This window comes from Triturus cristatus, chromosome 1_2 (assembly GCF_964204655.1).
Source record: "Triturus cristatus chromosome 1_2, aTriCri1.1, whole genome shotgun sequence".
Classification (NCBI taxonomy): domain Eukaryota; kingdom Metazoa; phylum Chordata; class Amphibia; order Caudata; family Salamandridae; genus Triturus; species Triturus cristatus.
The window spans coordinates 295,684,516-295,708,900 of record NC_140580.1 but is presented as its reverse complement, the minus strand read 5'-3'; the positions used below and the strand labels follow the sequence as shown (position 1 = coordinate 295,708,900).

The 24,385-nt window shown below is 41.3% G+C and overlaps 1 protein-coding gene across 1 annotated transcript in view; it reads left to right on the top strand.

Moving 5' to 3' along the window:
* Positions 1-24,385, top strand: part of OIT3 (oncoprotein induced transcript 3) — a 471,035-nt gene that overhangs the window by 413,046 nt on the left and 33,604 nt on the right. Inside the window, exon 8 of the mRNA XM_085603821.1 lies at positions 11,063-11,162. Coding sequence (XP_085459947.1) covers positions 11,063-11,162 — 100 coding nt within the window. The remainder of the gene's footprint in view (positions 1-11,062; positions 11,163-24,385) is intronic.

Genomic DNA, 24,385 nt, shown 5'->3' with positions numbered 1-24,385 from the left:
TTCGGCCATGGGTAGTTTATTTGAAAACACTGCAAAGCATTTAGACTATTTTCTTCAAGATCCAGTAAAGAACTTGAGGTACACCAAGGACATAGGAGATTTCCTGAAAAAAATCTATGATGTTGACTGAGAACCTGATTATCCAATAATCACATTATACGTCATTTCTCTATACACAACTATCTCCCACTTGATTGGCATTATAAGGCAGTTTGAAATTTTTTAAGTTTTCAACCTCTGTCTCTGTACAAACACACAGAAATGTTTTTAGATATGCAAGGATGGTGCCTACGTAACAACATATTTCTGTTTGTTTCAGATCTATATCAACAAATGAGAGGTACTGCCATGGGCACCTGCTTCGCCCCCAGCTATTCGAATCTGCATATGGGCTGATGGGAGGAGCAGGTGCTAGCCAATCAATATGGCAAAGAGATGAATGAAAATGTGATACTCTTGTCACGCTATATTGATGATCTGTTTGTCCTATGGCATGGCACCAGATCATCAGCAGAGGATTTTGTAAACAAGTTTAACATCAGTGATCTGAATTTACATTTCACTTCATATCTCAGTGATACAGAAGTACATTTTCTAAACCTAACCATCAATGTAGTGGATGGAAAAATACAATTAAAATATTCAGAAAGAGCACTGCAGGCAATACTGTGCTGCATGCATGGAGTTTCCATCCCACAAAACCTAAAAATAGTATTCCCTATGCCGGAAACCTCCATATGAGGAGAAATTGTAGCAATCCTCACCAGCTTCAGATAGCACAATTAGATCTGTCTAAGAGGTTTGAAGCAAGAGAATACAATAGAGCCATCCTTGAACAAGCAAAGTGTAAAGCAAATCTGAAACCCAGAGAACAACTTATATTTACAGACACCAATAGCACCACATCTGAAGATGATAATAAGCAAAGGTTTGGCTTTATTACAAGTTTTAATATGCAACGTCAATAAATTCGAGCCATCTTTTAAAAACATTGGCATATACTATATAGTGATTCCGTAATAGGGCCTAAAATCCACCCAAAAATCCACTCATAACCTTCTGTAAGGCTCGATCTATGAGGGAAGATCTGATGGTTAACAGCTCGGGGGTAGTACAACAAACAACATGGTTGAGTGGGAGTAGAGGCTTCGGACGATACTATAAATGTAAAGCATGTAAATATGGTACAAATACAACAGGGGTACCTCTGCCATTTTCAGACAGGCAATGGCAGATAACGAAGCCACTCACCTGCAGAAGTGAATTTGCCATATATGTGCTAAGATGTAGCTGCCACAAGATCTATATGGGCACAATATTTTACGGGCGCATCAATGCATTGTACAGCACCTTAGAGCTAGTAAAAATAAAGACTGGGCTTATCCAGTGGCAAGACACTTGGAACAGACGCATGACAGCAATGTCAATAGGTTGGAATATTTTGTGCTGAATCAAGTGCCAAAAAGACTAAGGGGTGGCAACAAAGAAAGATTTTTGGGGCAATTGGAATCGAGGTATATTTTACGTTTTAATTTAAAGATTCCGAATGGCCTGAATATCGAGGAAGATTTGCATGTTCATTTGTAATTTTTAGAAAATATAATTGTATCGGTTCGGTGTCCAGCAATATATCTGTATATCAACTATGAATGAAATAATTTTTACATTTTAGCTCCGATGTTCCACTCCAAATTGATGTTGTAATTCCTTTTTCTTCAAATCACTTTTACTCTTGGAGTATTATTGGTTTTTGCACTTTATCTTTAAATAGATCTCACCATTCACAGCAGGAAGTTATAGCTTGAAAAATGTGATTACAGTTTATTGATATGCAGGGTCAATATGGGCACTTGCCCTTGATTATAAAGTATTTACAACTGGTGTATTATGGGAGTAACTTCAATTATGCTTATTTTGCTGTGCAATTATGGGTCGAATTAATTTTATTGCCACATAGTCAGCAATTGCTCTCATAATTACACCAACATAGCATTATACATTTATAACTGTGTATCTCTGAATAATTGCTGGCAGTAGCTAATGCGAAGTGCATGCTGTTTGAATTGGTTTTTTAGATATTCATATGTTCAGGCACTTGTCAATGTATTCACGTGTTTTTGAATTGTTTAAATCAATGGGATAGGGTGCTTTGGTTTTTAACAAACATGTCACTTTAAACTTGAAATGTTGCACTGTCACTTTAAGTCGATTTTAAACTCCCGGGAATGTGTATAAATGAATTTGAATATGGCAACGGCATTTAGTTTGAAAAAGACCGTGGCTGCGGTTGAAAACCATAACATTTGTGAGCACAATAAAATGTATCATGGTGAAAACCTGAGCGTTCTGGAGCCTATTTGTGTGGAGAAAGCAGGCATTTTAAAAGACAATAAATATATAAAGAAAAAAAGGTAAGGAAAAAATCTAATTACATCTTTCCCTAACTACCAAAAAGATAAAATCATTAGTAATGGATTTAATTTCAATTAATATATTAAAAATAGTCCACATAATAATATCATAGCACAAACCAACTTTCACAAACACTTAAAATTTAATAAAAAATGGTAAGAAAGTTATAAATTGTTATATAATATACATAACTGATTACTGATGAATAAATTACACATAAATATCTATTATAAAAGAAAAGCAATTTTTTTCTCCAATCAACTCATCCGAAAAAAGTAAAATACATGTGAAATACACATATAAATACTAAAATCCATAGAAAAATAAATTAAACATTAGAACAGTTACTCAATTATTAATAACGTAGTTATTTTACATAGTTAGTAAGCAAATAACAAATAATGTAAAAAAAAGACTTTAAATTAAATCAAATTTAATTTTATGTAACTGACTACCCTATACCCGTAATAAACCAGCAGCCCACACCTGCAATATAGCTAAAATAAATCAGTATTAAACAATTGACATAATTAAGAATCAAATAAATATTGAATTAACAATTAATAGTTAATTATTACTTAATTATCCTCTCACTCTTTGCACATACAAAGCTATAAGCCCGCACCGAATGTATAACTAAAAAAAATCAGCATTAAACAAATTACATAATTATAAATTAATTACATAATTAATTAACAATAATAATTTTAAATATTATTACTTAATTAACTTCCCACCCTATTCCACTACAAAAACCTGCTACAGCACTATAAATTACTATTAAATACTACATTTTAAATTACTTAAAATTACAAACTATATTAAAAAAATAACGATTATACAAACAATAGTAACACATAAAATTAATATAACTAAAGCACATTAAACTAATTTGAAAACAATATTTTTTCAAATATATTACTGAAAACGATATTAAAAACTATATTCTAAAAAACGATATTACTTATAGCAAAAAAATGATATTCTTGACAATTATATATTTGCATCACAATAATTTTGAATCACAATATTGTTCTACCGATATTTCTGTCTCCCTTTATTTTGAACGCAATATTTTGTCTAAATACCGCACCGAGTTATGGGTGTGCCTTGGTTCAATCAAAGGCAATGAAACTGATAGATTATTTGGACCATAAAATGTAAAGTAGACCAAGAATGAAGGGTTGGTGAGTTATACGTAGGAGTTCAACATTTGAGTGGTTTATAAGGGGGGGGGGGGGGACACAGTTTTGCTCACCAATGTGAACCAATGGTAAAATTAAACTCTTCTCTAGTAAAAAATAGGGGTATAATTGTAATATAATTTCCAGTGATATAGCTGGTTACGTTGCCAATATATATTTTCTAGGGACTTTAGAGAATCATTTTCCAGATATGATAACACCAAGAAAAACCTAGCTTGAAATCATATGCTTATGTATTTCCCCAGCTTTTATTCAGTACTTTTACCCTAAATGGAAGAGGTGCATACAGATGTCGATTTTTATACTGCCATAGAAATAATTTTTTCGGGGATTGAGGCAAATGGGACTGCACATATCTAGTTGTGAGGTAACGTATCAAATAGCCTGTTTAGGTGCTCAGGACCTAAGACTCAAAACCCCTAAGTCTCCCGAGATCAGAAAGATCCCTCAACAACATATGAAACTGAATGATCCAGCACACTTATTTGTAGTCATACACAAACGCAGTATAATTACATCAATGATTTTTTCATTCATTAGTATTTTTTAGCTCCATAGTTAAGCAAGACATCAATTCGGCAGGCAAGTTTCAATTCCTTTATTCGTGACTCTGCCTTCACATGGATAAACCCGTAGCCAATGTGTTTCGTCCTCTCGGACTTCTTTAGGGCTACAAACAATATACATATATACAGATTATATTTACAGAATTTAAAACCATGTAAGTATATTTTTAAAAACATGTTTGCATCTTTTAGTTACATACTCAACAGAGGTATATCATTAAGCCTAAACTGTCACGATAACTCTGTTTTTCTAAACAATTGATAACAATGTACAGTCTAGGTAGGACGAGAGTGCCACAGGTCAATTCATTACAAGCAGTCTAAATTTAGTTGCTGTCCCTGCTGAATTTAGAAACATTCTAACAATAATCAATGTGTACAATATTCCATTACAGTGCTACCACACATGATGTCGTGCTCCAGGTGGGATGGAGCACTAAAGCATGTTTAAAGTACATTAAATAACATACGAAAGACTTTATACAATTTTATCAATTTATTTTATATTCCAAACTAATGTCCCCTAAAAGAGCTTATATGTAAGCTGATCTTACCAAAAGCTGTTTGGCCTATTATCTTGAAGAATCTTAGCCTTGTTCAACTCCTTCTCTTTTGGTGAATTTAAAAGAATTATCTAATGAACACAATTTATAGAAATGTCATAAGTAACCTGAATAAAAGGGATGCTTTGAGAAGAATTGCATCTGAAAAGTTGGGTGTAGATGAGCTAATATATTCCTACCTTTGTTTAAGACGAAATTCATCCCAATGTCATTCATTTGTAGGTGTATAGATAAAAGTCTGTAGCGATCCGTCTTATACTTGGATCTTCAGCCTGGGTGTAGTACTACAGTCGGTATTACCCCATTCGTGACCCTATTAAAAAATGAAATTTCAAATACGTAACTAATTAATTATGTATTCTTTGTGAATCAGTACATCTTTCAGTTCCTCACGTTCCCATTTAGTAGTTGATGATCCGATAAGTTGGACCTAACTTGTAATGAAGTGCCCTACTTTGAGAACTGATGTATTTGCACGCAGCCTCATGGGTAACAACATTTGTTCAAAAATCAGTTTGAACTATGCATCCTATATCCTCACATCCTCATTCAGTAAATAAAGACCACATTGCCTGGACTTGACTTATAATAAGGTAGCGCGCTTTAAAAGCCATTATCATATTTGCATGCGACCTCAAAAATAGATATATTTGCTCCATAACTAGGCGGGACTATTCAGTCTATATCATCCTTTCCTTTTCATTGTTTTCCCCTGTGCCCAAAAAGCCTAGTGCAATAATTTTACAAACGTCTCTGTTTGTTGTTCCCATCCGAACTAAAGCATGTTACCCAGCAGCCCCAGTGGTGTTATCAGACAATGCCTCCAAGCAACATTTCAGATTAAGAGAGAATCCAGCAGTAGCATGATTCTCCATTAAAAACTCAACTTATAAAACCGAGACGACAATCCCATCATTCAAGGGAGAAGGGGTTCAGTAATAACGTCACGTGAAAATATCCTTACATCGTGTCCCAGATGTATACTGTGTTGCCACAGTGCTCTATTCATTGTGCCCAGTGGTCCCCCAATGCAACACTGTCAAGGCAACTCTATTAATACATCCACCCATTTGATCAATTACTTACTTCAGTTCTTCGTCAGCTTGCGTGACAGCATGGAGTCAGCAGTGCAAGTAGCCCGTGTCGTTCGAGGGCACCATTTAAACAGCCCGCTTATTGCCAACACCTGTGTGTTGTCAAAAAATACGTCCCCTTGCGTCATGTTATTTCCGCCGCCATCTTGGAGTGTCCCAAGAGATCCTGGGAACTAAGCCACTGGTATCGAAACTTCCAGTCCAACCACTTTGTTTTTCTTTTTTATGTGTACATGAATACGAAATCCAGTTACTGCTACGCTGGTGTTATGCTATTAAATTATTTTAGTCACTTTGACATATATATCCATCTATCCCCACTAGCCCATTTTAATGGCCACCATCTTGTAGTGTATCAATTTTTATAATCGTGCCATATATTTTTATCTACTCAAGGTAAAAAGCCATGTAGATATTCTTTTTTTTCTCAACTCGTTTTGCCATGTATATATTTTCTAGGGACTTTGGGGATTTTTCCAGATATGATGATGCTAAGAAAAACCTAGCTTGGAATCATATGCGTATGTATTTTCCCAGCTTTTATTCAGTGGAAGAGGTGCATACAAATGTCGATTTCTATGTTGGTGTGCCCCTAGCTGTTAAGAAAAGTTGGCATTAATAGTTTTTCTACATTTTTTATCCATTAGTCAGGCATATTCTCACATCATTTCACCAAAATGACATCACATACTTTCTAATAATTTCTAGTTGGCTTTTCAAGAAGTGACAACACATAAGGTTTGACTCTAATTACTTGACAAAACATACCATTGTACATTTGTTAATCCAGTTTGTAACGTGGGAGTTGAATTGTACAATAACTGTACATACAATAAGTCAAAAACCTTCCAAAAGCAGTAAAAACCAGCAATAATAAGTGTAGGGGTGCAATAGGGCTATATTGGCAAGACTTCATGGAAATTAAATAGCATCTGGCCAAATCTCTTTTTTGGCCAAAGTATTAAGCAATTTGATTGGTCCCTCAAACCTTCCAGGGATGCTTGAGGGATTTCACCAGTGTTCAAATCTATTGCAACCAGTTAGAGACCTCACATCTCTGGGAGTAGAGGGTTTTCAGTGAGTGGGCAGGGTGGTTCCAAATGGCTGGAGTGTGAGGCGAGGCAGATAACCCCTTTCAAAATGAAATGTTTTTTTCAGTCAGGCATTTCAGAAGTCCTTGCTACTACAAACCAACTACAGCCTGCATCCCACTCTCATTGCGTAGTTACGCAGCAAATTGTTTCATGCCACATGTAAGCCATTGTTCTGTCACACCGCAAGTCAACTAGGCCTGCCGGTTTCATGGTACCAATTAAGGGTTAAAAAGCAATTTCAATGTCTCCAAGAAGCCTCTTTCTGCAAATGCACTGTTACCTGACTGCAGCTTAACCACACAATCTTGCTCACTTTACCAATGCAGATTCAAAATACCATTTCAATTGCAAACAATGTAAAATGGTGCACTAATACATCCATCACCGGTTCATGTCCTTAACCATTTTGCCACAAACTTGAATCCTGGTGAGTAAAGTCAGCCGTTCATCATTATGTGCTTGAAAAATGATAAAAATATTTTGTTGTCAAAAATCTATCATCAGCGCCTAGAGTATCTTTATGTGGTGCAGGTGTGCTGTTATGTTGTCCCACTGTAAAGCTATCTGCTTGCCTGGCTCAGCGCAGTATTACATTATAAGTTCAATTTCTTGTAGTGCTCCCTCAGTTAACACGGCGTTTCCTTAGAGTACATCAACCTGTGCCTGCCTCTCTCACAGTGCAGTGTCAATAGTGATCTTAAGTTCAAACGGTTCCACTTATAGTTAATGAAAAATATTTTTTTATGAAAGGAAAACCCAGGCCTATATCCTCTGCTAAAAAAGCATTTCTACAAAATTATACTCTTCCTCTTCATGGGGTGCAGTGTCATTGGGTTCCAACGATGTGCAGGTATTACTGCACGTCAACATAAGGCATGTCAACATGAGGTCTAACCTTGTGGACTGAGGCAGGAGGGGGGTTTTGGGAACCCATACTAAATGCGTTCCCATGTTCTCATGGCACTCTTGATAAGCCACTGAATCTCTTTTAGTGATAATCAAATATTGTTTCTAATCCAGCTGACATTTTGGTTACTGTTCGCAAAATAAATGATTTTGCCTTTGACTGACCCTGCTTTTCCATGGCTCAAGAAATAACGATCTGTGTGCTCTATGGGCTAGATTTATGAACCTATTTTACAGTCGCGAACACTCCGATTGAGAGTTGTTGCCAAAATAGGGGTTTCCTATGTACCAACCACAATTTAGGAGTGGGTAAAATTTTGCTTGCTCCTAAAATGGGATTGCGACCCCAAACTGATTCGCTATTTAGAAGAGCTGTGTTGTAGGCGGCAGTTCTAAATACAAATCTTTAGGACATCTATAAATGTTTTGCAACCATGATCCCGAGTTGGATTGTAACCCATTCGCAAAAGGGAAAGGGTCCCCTTGGCACACCTTCCCTATTGTGGATATAAAAAACGGGTTTGTTAAGGAGAAGGCAGTGATCCAGGGGACCTCTGCCAACTCTAATAAAACAATTTGAAAAAAGTAAACTTTTACTTTTTAAATACAGCACCATTTCCTTTAAGGAAAAAAGTTAATTATATTTAAAGGTGATTAGGTGGTCTGCTGAACTAGCAAGTGGTTGGCTGAACCCAGAAAACCATGTTGCCTGTGATGGTGAGTCGCAATTTGTGACCTACCTCATTAATAATCATTAGATATATTGGATTACAGAGCACTCCGAATCAGAATTTTATGAACCACCCTTTTAGTGCATTGGTTAGTTCATAGAGTTCTTCACAAGTCTCAAAAATACTGGTTGCAATTTATTTTTTTAATGGTTTTTATTGAAGATTCAAAGAGCAATACAAAAAAGAAATAACCTTTGTGAAGAAATGCATACATCAACAAATATTGCAATCTTAAGAGACAAAAGTGTGGAATAAAAAGATTATTTTATATAAAAGTAAGAGGAGATAGAAGGAAAAAAGAAAAAGAAGAGGAGGAAAAGGGAGTGGAAAATAGAAAAGAGGTGAGGGGGAAGAAAAGAAACAGATTTGATTAAGGTATTGATGAGTGTGAGGAGAGAAAGGTAGTGAAAGGTAACCAGTATAAATCAGATTTAATCTTCTGATGTAACATCAAAGAAGAAACAGTATGAATTCTATGTTCATCACTTATAAAATTCCACAATGTTAACATAGATAGTTTAGAAACATCTTTCCAACAAGAAAGTATAACTTTAAAAGCAAGTGCAAAAAAAATATCAAATAACAAAGTTTTAGGAGATAAATGTTCAAAACTAGGGGCCTATTTACGAAGTCCGCCCGACATCGTTTCAGTCATGGTACGGCCCTATCTCCTGTCGGCGGTCCCGACCGACTAATTAAGATGCGACCGAACAGTGTTCGGTCGCACTCCTATTCTTTACAATGAGAGCAAGCATTAAAGTCAAAATGCATGCTCCCATTGTAAAGAATGCATTCCGACTGGAATGCATGCTCTCATTGTAAAGAAGAGGTACAGTTCATCCCTGCACCAAGGTGCCTGCCACAGGATGCAGGGATCAATGGAGGCACCATAGGTGCCCCCTCGACTACCAACCGGAGGCCGTGCACCCATGGGGGCCCTGCTGGGGGCCCCCAAAATTGGCTTCCGACAGCCTTTCTGTGTCGGAAAGGCCGGCACAGAAAGCCAGTCGGAGGTCAGTCGGAATGACCAGTCGGATTCCTTTCCGAGCGACAAAATCAAAATGGGTCGGTCAGAAAGGTATCCAATCGTCTGATTACGATGCGTTAGGAAATGGCTCCGATCGTCAAAGCCATTTCCTAACACATCGTAATCAGCCACTAGGTGTTAAGGAACCTAAGAAAACAGTTTGGAAAGTTAGTGGTATAGTACATTTGAAAATCTTCAAACATTTAGACCAAATAGAGTTCCAAAATGTATTAATATGGGAGCAATATAACAAATGTGTTAAAGAGCCATTCCATATGGAACATGACCAACATAATGAAGAAGCAGATGGGTCAAATTTAGAAATACATTCTGGGGTAGTAACAGCCCTATTGTAAATTTTAAAAAAAGGGATTGATTAACACAAGCAGCTTTGGAGGCATCGAATATCTTAAGCCAAAGTCTATCCCAGAATTGTACAGGAAAATATATGGATAGAACTGTTCCTATAATAATTCAAGAGAACTTTTAGTAGGTGACAACAATGTTTTATATACAAGAATCTTTGGGAATAGAATCATGGTGGACCAAATCCAGAGGTGTCAGAGGACCGAGGACACAGGGTGCAACTGGAGAAGAAGGGAGCTGGTGAATGAGAAAAGAGGAATGGAGAGCGGAGGACATTAATTCATATTTCTTTAGAAATTAGGTAGGCAAATGATATTGTGTTTGCCATTGAGGGAAAGGTACAATAGAATTGTCTATAACCAATTGGTGAACAAACATAATACCCCTGGTTGCAATTCATAACCATTTTTTAAGATCAGTATTTCGTACAGAGGGCCCTAGGTTTTGAAGGTCAGTACAGCACACCACCCAGCACATCGCCACACTTATGATATTTTTCTCCATAATGGGGGTGACTTTCAACAATTTGCCCTTTTCACAACCCAACTTTACTCCTGACCTTGACTCTCAAATCTTGAATCTCAAACCCCTAGAAAGTTTTCATAGAGTAAATATCAGTGGCATCTAGATTAACACTCCAGTGGTCACAAATCATGGGGAAGGAGTATGGTAATTTTAGTGATGGCGCTAGATCACCTGACAGGGGCTCATGTTGAGCCTGACTTCGTGACCACAACTACAGAAGTCTCCTTTCATTCACAAAACTGAAACCATTATTGAGTTGTACGTCCCTCTCAGGAGTTTGTGGGGCAGCTGTCAGGTACAACAGATGCTGCATCCCTTTTCTCTCCTATGACATTTATCCTTATATAGAAAACTGAACGTGACAAAAACGAAATATATGTAATACTTCTTCAGATCAATTTAAACAAACTTGTAACAATTGCTGATTAAGACAGTTTACTGCTATTGTCCATTCCTAATGATCTCACTCTATTTTCCCTACCCTCTCTTTCTTCTTCATTGTGCCAGAATTCCTTTGTCCTGTCTGTTAAAGTAATGGAGTTGTAACAGAAATCGATTCTTTGCTTTTGCCAGGTGTGTCTCAGATGAATCTGTAAAACAGTACACTTCTAAGGATCATCTTGCCAAGCATTTCCAAGTTCCCGTTTTCAAGTTTGTGGGCAAAGACAACAAGGTGAGCCAACAAATTAATACATTATTTCAGGATGGCGAGGTCACCTTCCTTCATAGTGATGGCAGAAGAAAAAACGTATTGCTTATTCATTTAATTTTATTGTTTTTTTAATTAATTTTTTCCATTACTAGTCCCGTGCTAATAACACCAGCATAGTAAGTGTGCATAGGTAGCCAGTTTATTTTTTAGGCAAGGTTATGTACTTCAAACATGTGATACAACCTGCATATCAGAGTGGCGGGTGGCTGATTTCTTCAATGAGGAGTAGCCCTAAACTTTAAGTGAGGACTAGAACGTGCTTTTACAATAAGGTGAACAAATGGAACTACAACCCAGGAATGAAATGGTGTGTCTCTCTTACTTGCAGTGAGTTCAAATAAGATTGGTTAGGAAGACGTTTACATAATTAGTAAAGGTTCCACCATAAGGGGATACCAAACATAATATAGCCTTAATTTTTCGATAAACAAATGCTACAGCCCAAACCTTCTCCATGTAGGTCTTTTTATCCTGTCTCGTGATAGAAACACAACTTCTCCTATTGTAAAGATTTTTTCTGTTCAATTGTGAACCCTTGAACCTTTTGCCTTTCCTACACACTGATTTTTGAAGTCCCGTCATGTGTGGCCAACATGTATGAAAAGACTAAAGAACAATAAGTACAAAATATTTCTTCATCATGTGGAGAAGGCACCTCTGCGCTCTGGACAATTCCACTCTTGTCCACTTAAATCCAAAGGAGTACAGGTAGTCGGAGGTAAAACAGAGCAGTTTATTCATCCTTAAGTGGGTGCAAAACCAACAAGGAAAAATCATGTTCCATGAAGGTAATGAACAACTGAAAGAGTTCTCCTTTCATATTTATACTCTACTTCAAACAAGTCTGCTTACAGACTCCACTCCCCTCCCCTAATCCATTGGAAATTTCCTTCCAGTTATACGTACAAAAAGAATAGCTAAACACTACGTTTTCCAGGTAAGTAATGTAAGAGAAGATCACAAACCATTACTAATTGCAAATTGAATGGAAAAAAAGCAAGTGTGGCTTTCCATCTCAGAGAAGCGCAAATGATTAACAAAGTGTAAATATTCTAGCAACCTTTTGGTACTTTTCCAAGGTCATGGAGAAGAAAAGAATGCACAATGTCAGCATGTACATGAAAAAATTCCTCAGACAACGTTAGACAAAGTCAGGTGGATTTAAAAAAAAATCTGCACTCATGTTCATATTATATAACCTTTTCCTCAAATGGTCCTAGAACATGAGTTCAACATTTACCAATTACCTGCTATCACTAACCTATAGAATCAGTTATAGATAATTTGGATTGGCCCGTCATATTATGACAGTACTTCATTCTCATTATAGGGTTGTTAACAGAGAAAATAAGAAACAAATTGGCCTTTGTAAGAAGGCTAATCTGTGAGGGCACGAACACTAATGTTCATTAAATCCCATATTTCTTCTTCTTGCACCATAAGCATATTCTGTTGTGGAACAGAAACTGGAGGGGGTTTGCAGGCTGAAAGGAGCATGCTGCAACACATGGGAAAACAATTCACACATAGACAGCACCCTAAAATAATCCCTTTTATAACCAAGGCTGTCACTAATAGTTTCCAACGCAATGTGAGCAGCACTTCTCTAAACCAACCTGACCAAGTCCAGTCTCCTAATGTATTTCAGCAGCAATTTTGTGAAGTTTTTAAATGGCCAAATTCACATTAGGAGAGTTATATGGGATATACACACAGCAGGAACTGCCAATTAAGTGGCATACCCCTCCTTCTCTGCTAAAAGAATGTCTAAAACAATACGATTTTGAAGGGAAACAAGACAGGTAGCTTGCATTTCTACAGTAATGTTACTGAGTGCACCAGCATTCTCCTTAATAGCAGTTTCCACTACTCTGATCAATCGGCGCACCTGTACACTATTGGCCATAGGACCCCAGAAAGGCACTATACCCTTCATTGCATCAATAAATTGCTGCAGCGTGGTATCTGTCTGGTCAACCTGTACTTCCTGTTTATAAAGTCGATGTGTCCTGTGATAATCAGACTGTGCAAGGTAAGTGGGAGGAAGACTAAATGCAATATAGCATCTGCCTGACCATCCTTTAGGGAGCCAGATATAAGCCTGATTACCACAAACAAAATAGGTGTTTTGCTGAGGCTACAAATGATGGAGAACTACTGCAATTTAATATCACTGTAAGGGAGCAAATACTATTCCCAACAGCAAGGGTCCCTTCACCTTGAACACAAAAGGGGATGTTATGGGCATGCACAGGTATGGGTATCCTAGCCACCTTGGACAGTTTTCTCTCATTAAAGGATAATAACATAGAGTAGTTATCATAGCTTGTAAATTCCTCCTTCTCCTCCATAGTGCCATAGATTCTAACAGCATCTGGCCAGCATAGATAATAAAGGTGATCCCTAAGCTGGCTCTGTACAGTTTTATTAGTAACTTTGATATAAGAAGCAAAATTCAATTCCCACCAGGCACTACAAGACCCATTGTAGGATAAAGGTAGAGGAATAAGCGGTGCCTTCCTTTTGACTGAAGATGGCAGGAAGTCACATATCCAACAATCTGTAGCATTATATCCAAGATGGGCATTATGTACAACCTGAATGAGTATATTATTCACATATTGCAAGCAGTGTGCTTGCTTATGAGGGGCAAGGGTTATGTACAGATGCTCTGGTATTGGTGTGGTGACTGATGTCACTAATTTAGATACTGGGTGGTTTTCTTATAACCACCAGAACAACCCAAGCATTCCTAATATTATCAGAAGACACAGAAGCACGACAATTTTCACTTTCTTGGTCCAAAATTGTTCTATACCAGACACAGGAGTCTTCCCCTCCTGCCATAGATCAGAGGGTGATTTCCCAAACGGTCTCAGTTCAATACTCCTAGTCTTACTTATATTGTATTATTTGTGTGTGATGTACAAATACATGTTCTTGATGAGTGATGCTTCTCCTAATATTTGTCTTTATGCTCAGACCATTCTTTTTCTCTCTTTTCTACCCTTCCCTTCTTGGATAGATAACCTTGTTTCTGCAGGCCTCTTCTTTTTTTTCTTTTCAAAAAAAGAAACAAATCAAAAACACCTAACAGCCAAAAGCAAAGTAACGTGGCTAAGACCTCCTAAAAATCTCTATCTATTCTACCAAAGAACATCAAGATTTCACAGTGTCCTTTACTTCAAAGCCTCACTGGCAAGCTTATGTACAGGTCCAGACGCTGGTGGTGTTGACCACCGGTAGGGTTGCTAACTCTACAGAAATAGTTTTTTTATTCAAAGTCTATAGTTTTTGATAGTCCTAGGTCTCAAATTATACCTAGGCTAATCACAATCCGGATATTCAAATAGAAGTATTGGTATCAATTTGGGCTCAACAGGAGTGAAGTTGACCAGTGAAATGAAATGTGGGTTTTTATAGAGCGCATGAATGCCGTGGCGTCTTAGCGCTTGCTACCATGGACTGCAACCCGGAAATCAGCCAGCCAGTTAAGTACGAGTGAATAACCAGGTTTTGAGTTCTTTCCTGAACTGTAGCAGATTGTTTTGGATTCTAAGATGCAGAGGCAGGCAGTTCCATAGCCTAGTGGCTAGATGTCGGAAACTTCTACCACCCCATTTCAACGTCTTTACCCTCGGAACTACAAGCAGAGACGCCGATGCCGAATGGAGGCTTCTCTGTTTGGTGTAGCGCTTGATGTGTTGGCTGATCTGGGCAGGTCCCGCCCCATACAGGGTCTTGTGTACATTACACATAGATTTAAACTGGACCTAGACAAAATGGGCAACCAATGCAGTTGTTCCTGAATGTCTTGACTTATAGGACTGAATTTAGGGAGTTTTAGTAATAGCTGGGCGGCAACATTTTGCAGAGTCTGCAGCTTATGTATCACACTCTTTTTGGCTCCAAGGTAGAGTGAGTTGTAATAGTCAAATTTTGACAAGATCAAGGCAGTAACAACCGTTTTCCTAAGGGACATAGGAATAAAGGGAAGGATCTTCCGAAGGATTTTCAAAGTGTAAAAACACAAAGAGGTGATGCTGCTGACCTGGTCTGATAGAGAAAGATGGTCGTCGATCAGGACTCCAAGGTTTTTTACCTTCTTTACGGGCTGGGGTCAGGGCCCTGCTGTCCCAGACCACCAAGCGGAGTTCCAAAGTGAAGTGTCCCTTCTAAACATAACGACTTCTGTCTTCCCGGTGTTCAATTTTAAGCAGTTATTCTGCATCCAGCTGTGGATATGACTCATGCAGAGGTTAAAACGTGCTGCCACGATCTCTGGTTTTGCGGCTAGGGAGACAACAATTTGCGTGTCATCAGCGTAACAAATGGCTGTGAAACCGAAGGAGCGTATGAGTTTGGCCAATGGGGTAACGTATACGTTAAACAGGGTCGGGGAAAGTGATGATCCCTGGGGTACCCCACACGGCATGGAGAAGGAGAGTGATTTATGCTCGTCCAGCATCACAGATTCTTCTCTGTTAATTAAGTATGACCGAAGGATATCTGCGACTTTATCAACAATCCCTATTTCGGCCAGCTGCTGAAGAAGTATACGGTGGTCCACCGTATCGAAAGCGGCGGATAAATCGAGCAAAATTAGTATATGGCCTTCCCTCCCTGGTCTAATTGGACACAAAGATTTTCAGTGGCTGCGATCAATGCAGATTCGGTACTGTGCCGTGGCCTGAATCCATGTTGTGCTGGATCAAATTTGTCATTTGTTTCTATAAAAGACAACAGTTCCACGTTTAGTGCTTCTTCTAGAATTTTTGACGGAAATTGTAAGCAGATAATAGGATGGTAATTAGCAACTTCCGAGGGGTCAAGAGTCGGCTTTTTTAAGATGGGTCTTACCAGGGAATTTTTCCAGTCAACAGGGAAATACCCTTAGTTGAGAAAGTTATTCAAAAGAGGTGTTGGGTAATTAGCGACCATATGGAGGACTATGGCCGGGCAGGCATCCAAAGGGGAACCTGACTTAGTTGCCATAATAATTATTTTGACTCTATCCTGTGTTAGGGGACGAAACTCTTGTAGGTGGACTTGCGTGTTTGATCTATCCATTTTATACTCGTCTGGTCTGATTCCATTAGTATTGTTAGAGAATTCATCGTATACTTTAACCACCTTATCGTGAAAAAACTTAGCAAGTTTATCTCAGAACTGTCTGGTAGAGTTGAACGGTTTGATGTTGCCGAAGGTGGCTAATTTGGAGACTGTTTTAAATAATTCTCTGGGACCAGTGGATGCGCTACTTCTTCAACCAGCTCACATCATTAAAAGATACTTGCTGTGTAATTTGTTCACTTTCCGAATCAGGAATTCCTTGCTTCACACATTGATCATAGAACAAAGGCAATGGAGCTTTCTTAACGTGGCTGGCGTGCAGACAGTTTTTGAGTCCCATGCACTTAACAGCAGTCTGAATGGCAAGTAGCACTTGCACCGGTCCTTTCCAGCATGGTTCAAGACTGGATTTCCTCTGAAAGTGACGGGTGAAGACCCAGTCTCCAGGCTTCAGATTATGACCTGAACCTTCAAGACGAGAAGGGAGACTGGCCTTCACTTGTGAATGAATCAAACACATTTCTTTAGTCAATTAGTCACAATAATCAACAAGCAGAGGATATTAATTTCACAAAATCTCTGTGGACTAGGTACACCTCATACATTTGCACGCCTCCCCATGACTACCTGAAATGGAATTGAAAACAAAGCTGCGGGCAAAGCATCAGACCATTTTAATTTTGTTTCAGCACATATCTTTCCCAGTTTTCCTTTCAAGATACCATTGTATCTTTCCACTGGCTTGCAGCCTGTGGATGGTGGGCAGCATGAAACTTTTGACTTAACTGCAAGCCTTTGCAGACCAGGTCCATCACTTGCCCAATGAAGTGTGGCCTATTGTTACTCCAAAGAACTCTGGGCAAGCCAAATCTCGGCAAGTACTCCTTCAAGAGTACTTAGGGATGTGTTATCTCGTAGAGGGTAAGCATCCACCCACCTAATAAAGGTACAAACCACCACCAAGACATACTTAAGCTTGCCCACTTGTTCCATTTCTATGAAATCCATTTGCAGGGCTTCAAAGGGCAAATCTGGGGGTTCAAAATGGCCTGTTGGGACTGGGGTACTTTTCCTGGATTATAAGTAGCGCATATCATGCATCGTTTGACATGGGACTCTGCCACCATAGGAATCAATTTGTTGAACCATACATTGTTTAATGTTCTCACTATTCCTTTGGCACTAATGTGAGCCGGGCTATGTGCCATAGTAACAATAGCGTTAACATAACAATTAAGAAGTATCCATCTTTGTTTCTATGACAGATCTATCCAACATCCGGTATTATCTAATCTACCGTCCATCTGCCATGCCTCTTTCTCTTCCACTGTAGCTTTCTGTTATATCGCTCTAACACATTCTAAAGTATTGTTAAACATTGGTACTTCAGGGACCCATCTAGCTGGTCCTGTAACATATACCAAACTATATTCAGATCTGGCTGTTTGCTTGACTGTTTCATCTGCAAAAGCCTTTCCCTGACCTACCTCATCAATAACCTTTTTATGGGCACTGCATTTAACAATGGCAATTTTTTTGATAACATTAGAGCATCCAATAACTTTATTATTAATTCCCCATGCTGTATTTTAGTACCATGTGAGGTCAAAAAGCCTCTTTCTTTCCATAATCGCCCAAATGAGTGGGCAAAACCAAAGGCGTACTATAAATAGTTACAATCATATCTTTACTTAATTCACGTGCCAGTGTAAGGGCAATTACGTCTGCTGTTTGTGCTGACATTTGCAGTATTTTACATAACTCTACCACTGTTTTCAAAGTGGTGAAGGCATATGCAGCAGTGTTTGTACCATTCAGTAATTTGAAACATGAACCATCCACAAACAACTCTCTCTGTGGGTCAGATATGGGAGTATCTCTTAAGACTACCCGTACCTTGGTCTCTTCTTCAGTGGTGAACACACTATCATGGTTTTCTTCCCCTGAATCACTGGGGAGGGGTATCACTGTGGTTGGGTTCAAAACATTGAAACGTTTCAGAATGTTATTTGGAGCAAAATGTGTTAACTCATACCCTGTTAAGCATACACTGGTCAGGTGCTGGGTCTGAGTTTTGTTTAGTAGCACATCCACAGCATGCGGTACCATAACTGTCAAATTGTGACCTAGAACGTATATTTCAGATTGTCTGACTGCAGCAGCAACAGCTGCTACTGAGTGCAAACTATTTGGCAAAGCCTTAGCTACTGGATCCAATGTGGAGGAAAACTAAGCACAAGGTTTATTCCTCCCCCCTTAAAACAGATAGACGACAGCCATCTTTCTCATGGACAAACAAACAACATTCCTTAGAATAATCAGGGTTACCCAAAGCAGGTGCATTGCATTAAGCATTCTTTAGTTGTTGAAAAGCATGCTCACACTCATCTGTCCAAGGCAGTGGGTTACTAATATTCTTGGATGTTACAGCAGAAAAGATTTTGCAATTAAAGAGAAGTTAGGTATCCACTGCCTGCAAAAGGAGTTCATATCTATAAAGGCGCAAACATAAGATTGGGTTTGGGGACGTTTCATTTTCTGTACCAAATCAATTCTTTGAACACGTCTATGTACCAACTCCACTCCACTTCCCTAACCATTGGAAATTTACTTCCAGTTATTAATACAAAAAGAATAGCTAACCACACTACATTTTCAAGGTAAGTAATGTACGAAAAAATCACAAACCATCACTAATTGCTAATTGAATGGGAAAAAAAGTGTGGCTTTCCATCTCAGAGAAGCACAAAGTGTAATTATTCTAGCAACATTTCGGTACTTTTGCAAGGGCATGGAGAAGAAAAGAATGCACAATGTCAGCACGTACATGGAAAGATTCCTCAGATAATGTTGTACAAAGTCAGGTGGATTTAAAAAAAATTCTGCACTCATGTTCATATTAAATAACCTTTTCCTCAATCAGATGACTCCATTAAAATGTACACAAAAGCAATTCCACTTGAATAAATATAAAAACAATTAATAATTGTATCCATGGACCAAAAAAGACATGTTGCCTACAAGTTTTACTTTTCTTAAGGACAAAATCATTTATAGATGCTGTTCTTAACCTGTGGACCATGGAACACTGTGGTTCAACATCCCTAAATAGAGAGTCCATGACTATCACGACAAATAAATAGTGCAAGCAGATCAATCAAATAAAAATAAATAAAAAAGCAATATGTAAAATCACATTTTTTTAAATGCTCTGTAAATGTGTAGGAATTTGAAATTGGAGTTTAAGAATTATATTGGTATCCTTAGCTTGATTTGTTAAAGCAATCAGAGTACAGCAAATAGAATCTAGTACATACCATAAGTGGCGTCAATTGAAGCATCAGTATAGATCAATAAAAAGAGATCATGCGCAAGGACCAAAAAATACAAAGTGATATGTTCATGGATAGATTATTGCTTTCTCTTTTAGGTGTAAAAAACTCATTTGAAAATCTCCAACCTTTCCATTAAAATTTTACTTTTCTATATTTTTAGTTTCTTTATTAAATAAAATATTTCATGAACAGTGTTTATTTGATGGATACTTATTTCCGTATTTTTTAAATATTATTTTGAAGTTTGAATCGTATAAATTGATTCAGCTGGGTTCTTCAGATTCCAGTAGTGATTCAGTGGGCGTCTACACAAGTCAAAAGAATAGCTGCTCTATGGTATACATAAACATTCTATCCATTGATTTCCCCTTTCCTAGAAGTAGTAAAGCTTTGTATCAGTGATTCTATGTTTTAGTCAAGGTTGTCTCATGTATTGCTTTCTGACCTTGGCACAATGGTAACAAGGGCATAAGAGCACTGCCCCCTCGAGGGGCGTGGCCAAGCAGGCTACCATGGCGGTTGTGGCTTGCTGAGGCTCCGCGATCGGGCCCGCACACTGCCCACTTCCAGGCGTTGCTCGTACCCACGAACGCGGCTTCAGACACCGGAACGGGTCTGGAGTCCATCGGAGCGGTGATCAGGCATACACCAGGGGAGACAAGCAGCGGCGGCGGTGAAAGTGCCGGACCGGAGCTCTTGGCCGCAAGATGGCGGTTGGCAGTCTCGGAGGTCCGAACTAGACGGTGCACGCGAGGAACCTGATGCCGACGCCACCCGCGGCCCCTCACAAAGCATACTCAGAGGAACGGAAGCGTCAGCCCGTGGGCTTGCAGTGGCGGAGCTCCCTAAGATCCCAGAGCGCGCGCCCATTGCCAGACTTGGGTCGTCACGAAGGCAGAGGGCGGCCATCTTGGGACAGGCACGGACCCTCCACCGGAGACGGGCTCAAGAATAAACGTTGCGCTGCGGTGCTGACCGGAGGTGCCACCTCTTCCACGCGAAGCCCTGAGGCCATGGAGGCAGTTGTGCATGTACAGCTTGGTGGTGGGCCCTGGTGCGCCCCTCTCCATAGTCGGTGCGCCTGACCTCAAGATGGCGCCCGACTTGCAGCAGAACTGACTGGGCATGGAGCAGGTGACTTGGGGAGAACTATGCTGGCGACAGTGAGGTGAGCTGCACCCCCATATCCTCATACCCGCAAAGACCCCTCCAGCTGAGCGGCCCAACGCATAAGCAGCGCAGGATTGGGCAGATGCCTGACGTTAACATGGTGGCATGACCCCTGCCACCGCGAGAGACAGCTCGCCCCCCGTTTGAAGAGGAGGGGCGCGCAGCGGGGAACCCCTCAGCCCTGGGACACTCTGCAGAGGGGCACTGAGGCGCCTAGGGAGGGTGCCTGACTCCGGTGACAACGAGACCATCGAAGGAGTGGCCCCCCCTTCCCTTCTGGGGTGAATTGTCCCGCATTACCGGTGGACGATCTCGGCACACTGCATTACCCCGGTTGCCGCAATGGGGAAATCAAGAGCCGCCCAACATACGGCAGTGTCCGAGACGGCTCCAGAGAATATGCCAAAGACCCGGACGTGGGTGAACGCAGAAGCCCCACAGGCCGATCCGTCGGTCTCAGCCAAACTGGATCAGGTTCTTGCGGCCATCGAGCTCTCCAGAGTCTCCATGGAGGAGAGGCTCGGGACATTGGCAACGGACATCAGCCTTATCTGCGACGATCACCGCAAATTGGCGGACAGAGTGAAAGACGGGGAGAAGACGATGGCTGACCTGCAACCCACAATCGAGACGCACCAGAAGACGCTGCAAGAGGTCCCACACCGCCTCACCATCATGGAGGAACGTACAGATGACTTAGAAGGACGCTCGAGACGCTGTAACATCCGCTTGTTGGGTTTGCCTGAAGGAATTGAAGGCACGAACCCTCTGCACTACATGGAAACGTGGGTGAAATCCTTCACTCCAGAGAAGGACCGATCTGCATTCTTTTCTATGGAACGTGCCCACAGGGTCCCGGCCCACAGACCGCCACCAGGGGCGACCCCAAGGCCTATGTTGGCGAAGTTCCTGCACTTTCGGAACAGGGACGCGGTGCTGCGAGCGGCACGTGTGGCGGGCGCCCTGCAGGTTGACAATCAGCAGATCATGGTGTTCCCGGACTATGCGAGAGCAGTGCAGCAACAACGTTCCTCATTTCTGAACGTGAAACGCCGACTCCGTGAGAACAATATCCAATACTCCTTGCGCTTTCCGGCTCGCCTCAGGGTAATCCATAACGGCTCCACTGTCTTTTTCACTACCGCCACGGAAGCGCAGGATTGGGCGGATCAGCACTGCACACGGCAGTCCAGAGCAGAAACCACAAGAGATCCGAGCCCTAAACTGTCGCGACCCAGGAGGCGTACCCAGAGGCACCCACGTGGTGGTACGGGTGGTGGGACCAGACCACGTACCCAGGACTCTCCCGATCTGGAACAGATTGTGAAAGAACGGAGGGAGGCCCTGCAGGCAGTGATCGATCTGCAGGCGTACCCCCAGCTGGACGACATAGACCGACCTCCACATATTTTTTCATCTGAGGGAGAGAACGAAAGTGATGGAACAATGTCGGGCGGAGACTCTAGTTACTCCTCAGACAGCGGACCTCATCCTAGATGAACAATCAAGAACTCTTGTGACGTAAGATGGGATTGCCGGGAACAGAATGGGGATAACTACACTCCCACTTCACACACCGACTATAGACACCTTTGCCAACATCCGACACGTTATGAGCAACGCCTATTGATCCTACTAAGGCCCGATTCGCGTTTAGCCCTGCACACCCACACCGCCGCCCCATCATAGATTGTTGCACCCCCCTTAATAGGGAGCGCAGGTTTGGACGCATCGCTTCTGGCGATGGGTCCTTGGCATTGGGAATGTTTCCCGACCCCAGTTATACAGTTGGTTTTTCCAGTTCAGCAATATCCCAACCCCCCTCATGGAATGACACAGATCCGGATGCTCACAACACGTGGCCAAACAGTATCGTGAGGTACAGGCACCCTCACTCAGTTGGGTCGGCTGTGCTTAATACACCCCGCTCATCGCACACAGATACTGAGACATCGCAAAAAATACACCACATACTGATGTTACCATCCTCACCCTTAATGTTAGGGGGCTCCACACTCACAATTGGAGCAAGCGATATGCAGTATACTCGTATGCAAAGCGCCACAATGCACAGATAACTTTCCTACAGGAGACGCATCTCATTGCGAAGGAGGTGGGGAAACTACAGGCAAAATGGCGGTGTACCATATGCGCCACGACTTATTCCGCGCATGCACGCGGGGCACTGATCTGGGTTCGACCGGGAACCCCCTTCCAGGAACTCCGGAGGGTGGTAGATAAAGACGGCAGATATACGCTACTGGAGGGCCTCTTAGACGGGCAGGCAGTACTTCTTGGTAGCATATATGCCCCCAATGTAGAACAAGACAAATTTTGGGATCACCTCACCGGGGTCCTAGCCCCTTTTGCCTCAATTCCCTGGATTCTGGGTGGAGACTATAATTGCACGCTCGACCTAAACCTAGACCGCTCTCACCCCCCTCCGGTGCACTCTCCGGCCCACAGGCAAACTGACAGATTTCGGGCCTGGCTCGCACACTGGACACTTACCGACGCGTGGCAAATGCGCCACCACAGACCCGGTTGTACTCCTTCCATTCCATCCCGCATAATCTACGTGTCCGTCTCGACCGATTCTTGTGCTTAGCAGCAATACTGCCCAAAATTACCACAGACTACATGGGCAGGGTCATTTCTGATCACGATGCCCACATTCTCTGACTCAACTGGCGGCCCCCACACCCCGCCGTCCCTACCTGGCGCTTGCCATGGGATTGTCTCTCGGACCAAGTCTTTAGGCATGAGCAGGAGCGTAGTATCCGAGACTATTTTACACACAATGCAGGTACAGCTTCCCACACTTTAGTGGAATGGGACACATTTAAAGTAGTGGCCCGGGGAGAATGCATGAAACAAATAACAGGAGTCAAGCGCGTGTGGGAACAAGCGCTTACCAAGGCTGAGCAACACCTCGCCGCTATCACTAAGCGGGACACCACATCCGAGGAAGAGACGCAGCGCTTAGCCAAAGCAAAAACAGATTATCAAGCCGCCTGCGCGGATCTCCGCCGGTACAATTTTAGATCGTACGCTACTCGGATGCATAAAGAAAGGAACAAAACAGGCACATTATTGGCGTGGCTGGCCAAGCAAGACACTGATAGCAAACCCATCACCGAAATACTGGACTCCCAGGATATACTGGTGCGCTCCCAAGCCGAGATTCTTGGGGCTTTTTACGGCTACTACGCGGGGATATATAATAACCCAGCCTCAACTCCACAAGCCGTAGTGGATCGTTTTCTCGATCCCCTGACTATACCAAAAATCACAAGGACAGATAAGGAGGCCCTGGAAACGACGATAACAGCGGCAGATGTGACCCGCGCCTTACATGCCCTAGCCCGTAATAAGGCGCCGGGATTAGATGGGTTCCCACTAGAATATTACACGACTTTTTCTGTACAACTGGTCCCTCGGTTGGTAGAGATGCTCGCGACTGCACTTAAGAAGGGAGAACTACCGAGATCTATGAGAGAGTCAGTACTCGTGACTTTCTTAAAACCGCATCGGGATCCGCAGCAAATGGCCTCCTATCGCCCCATATCGCTACTCTCCGCTGACTGCAAACTCCTCGGGAAGATA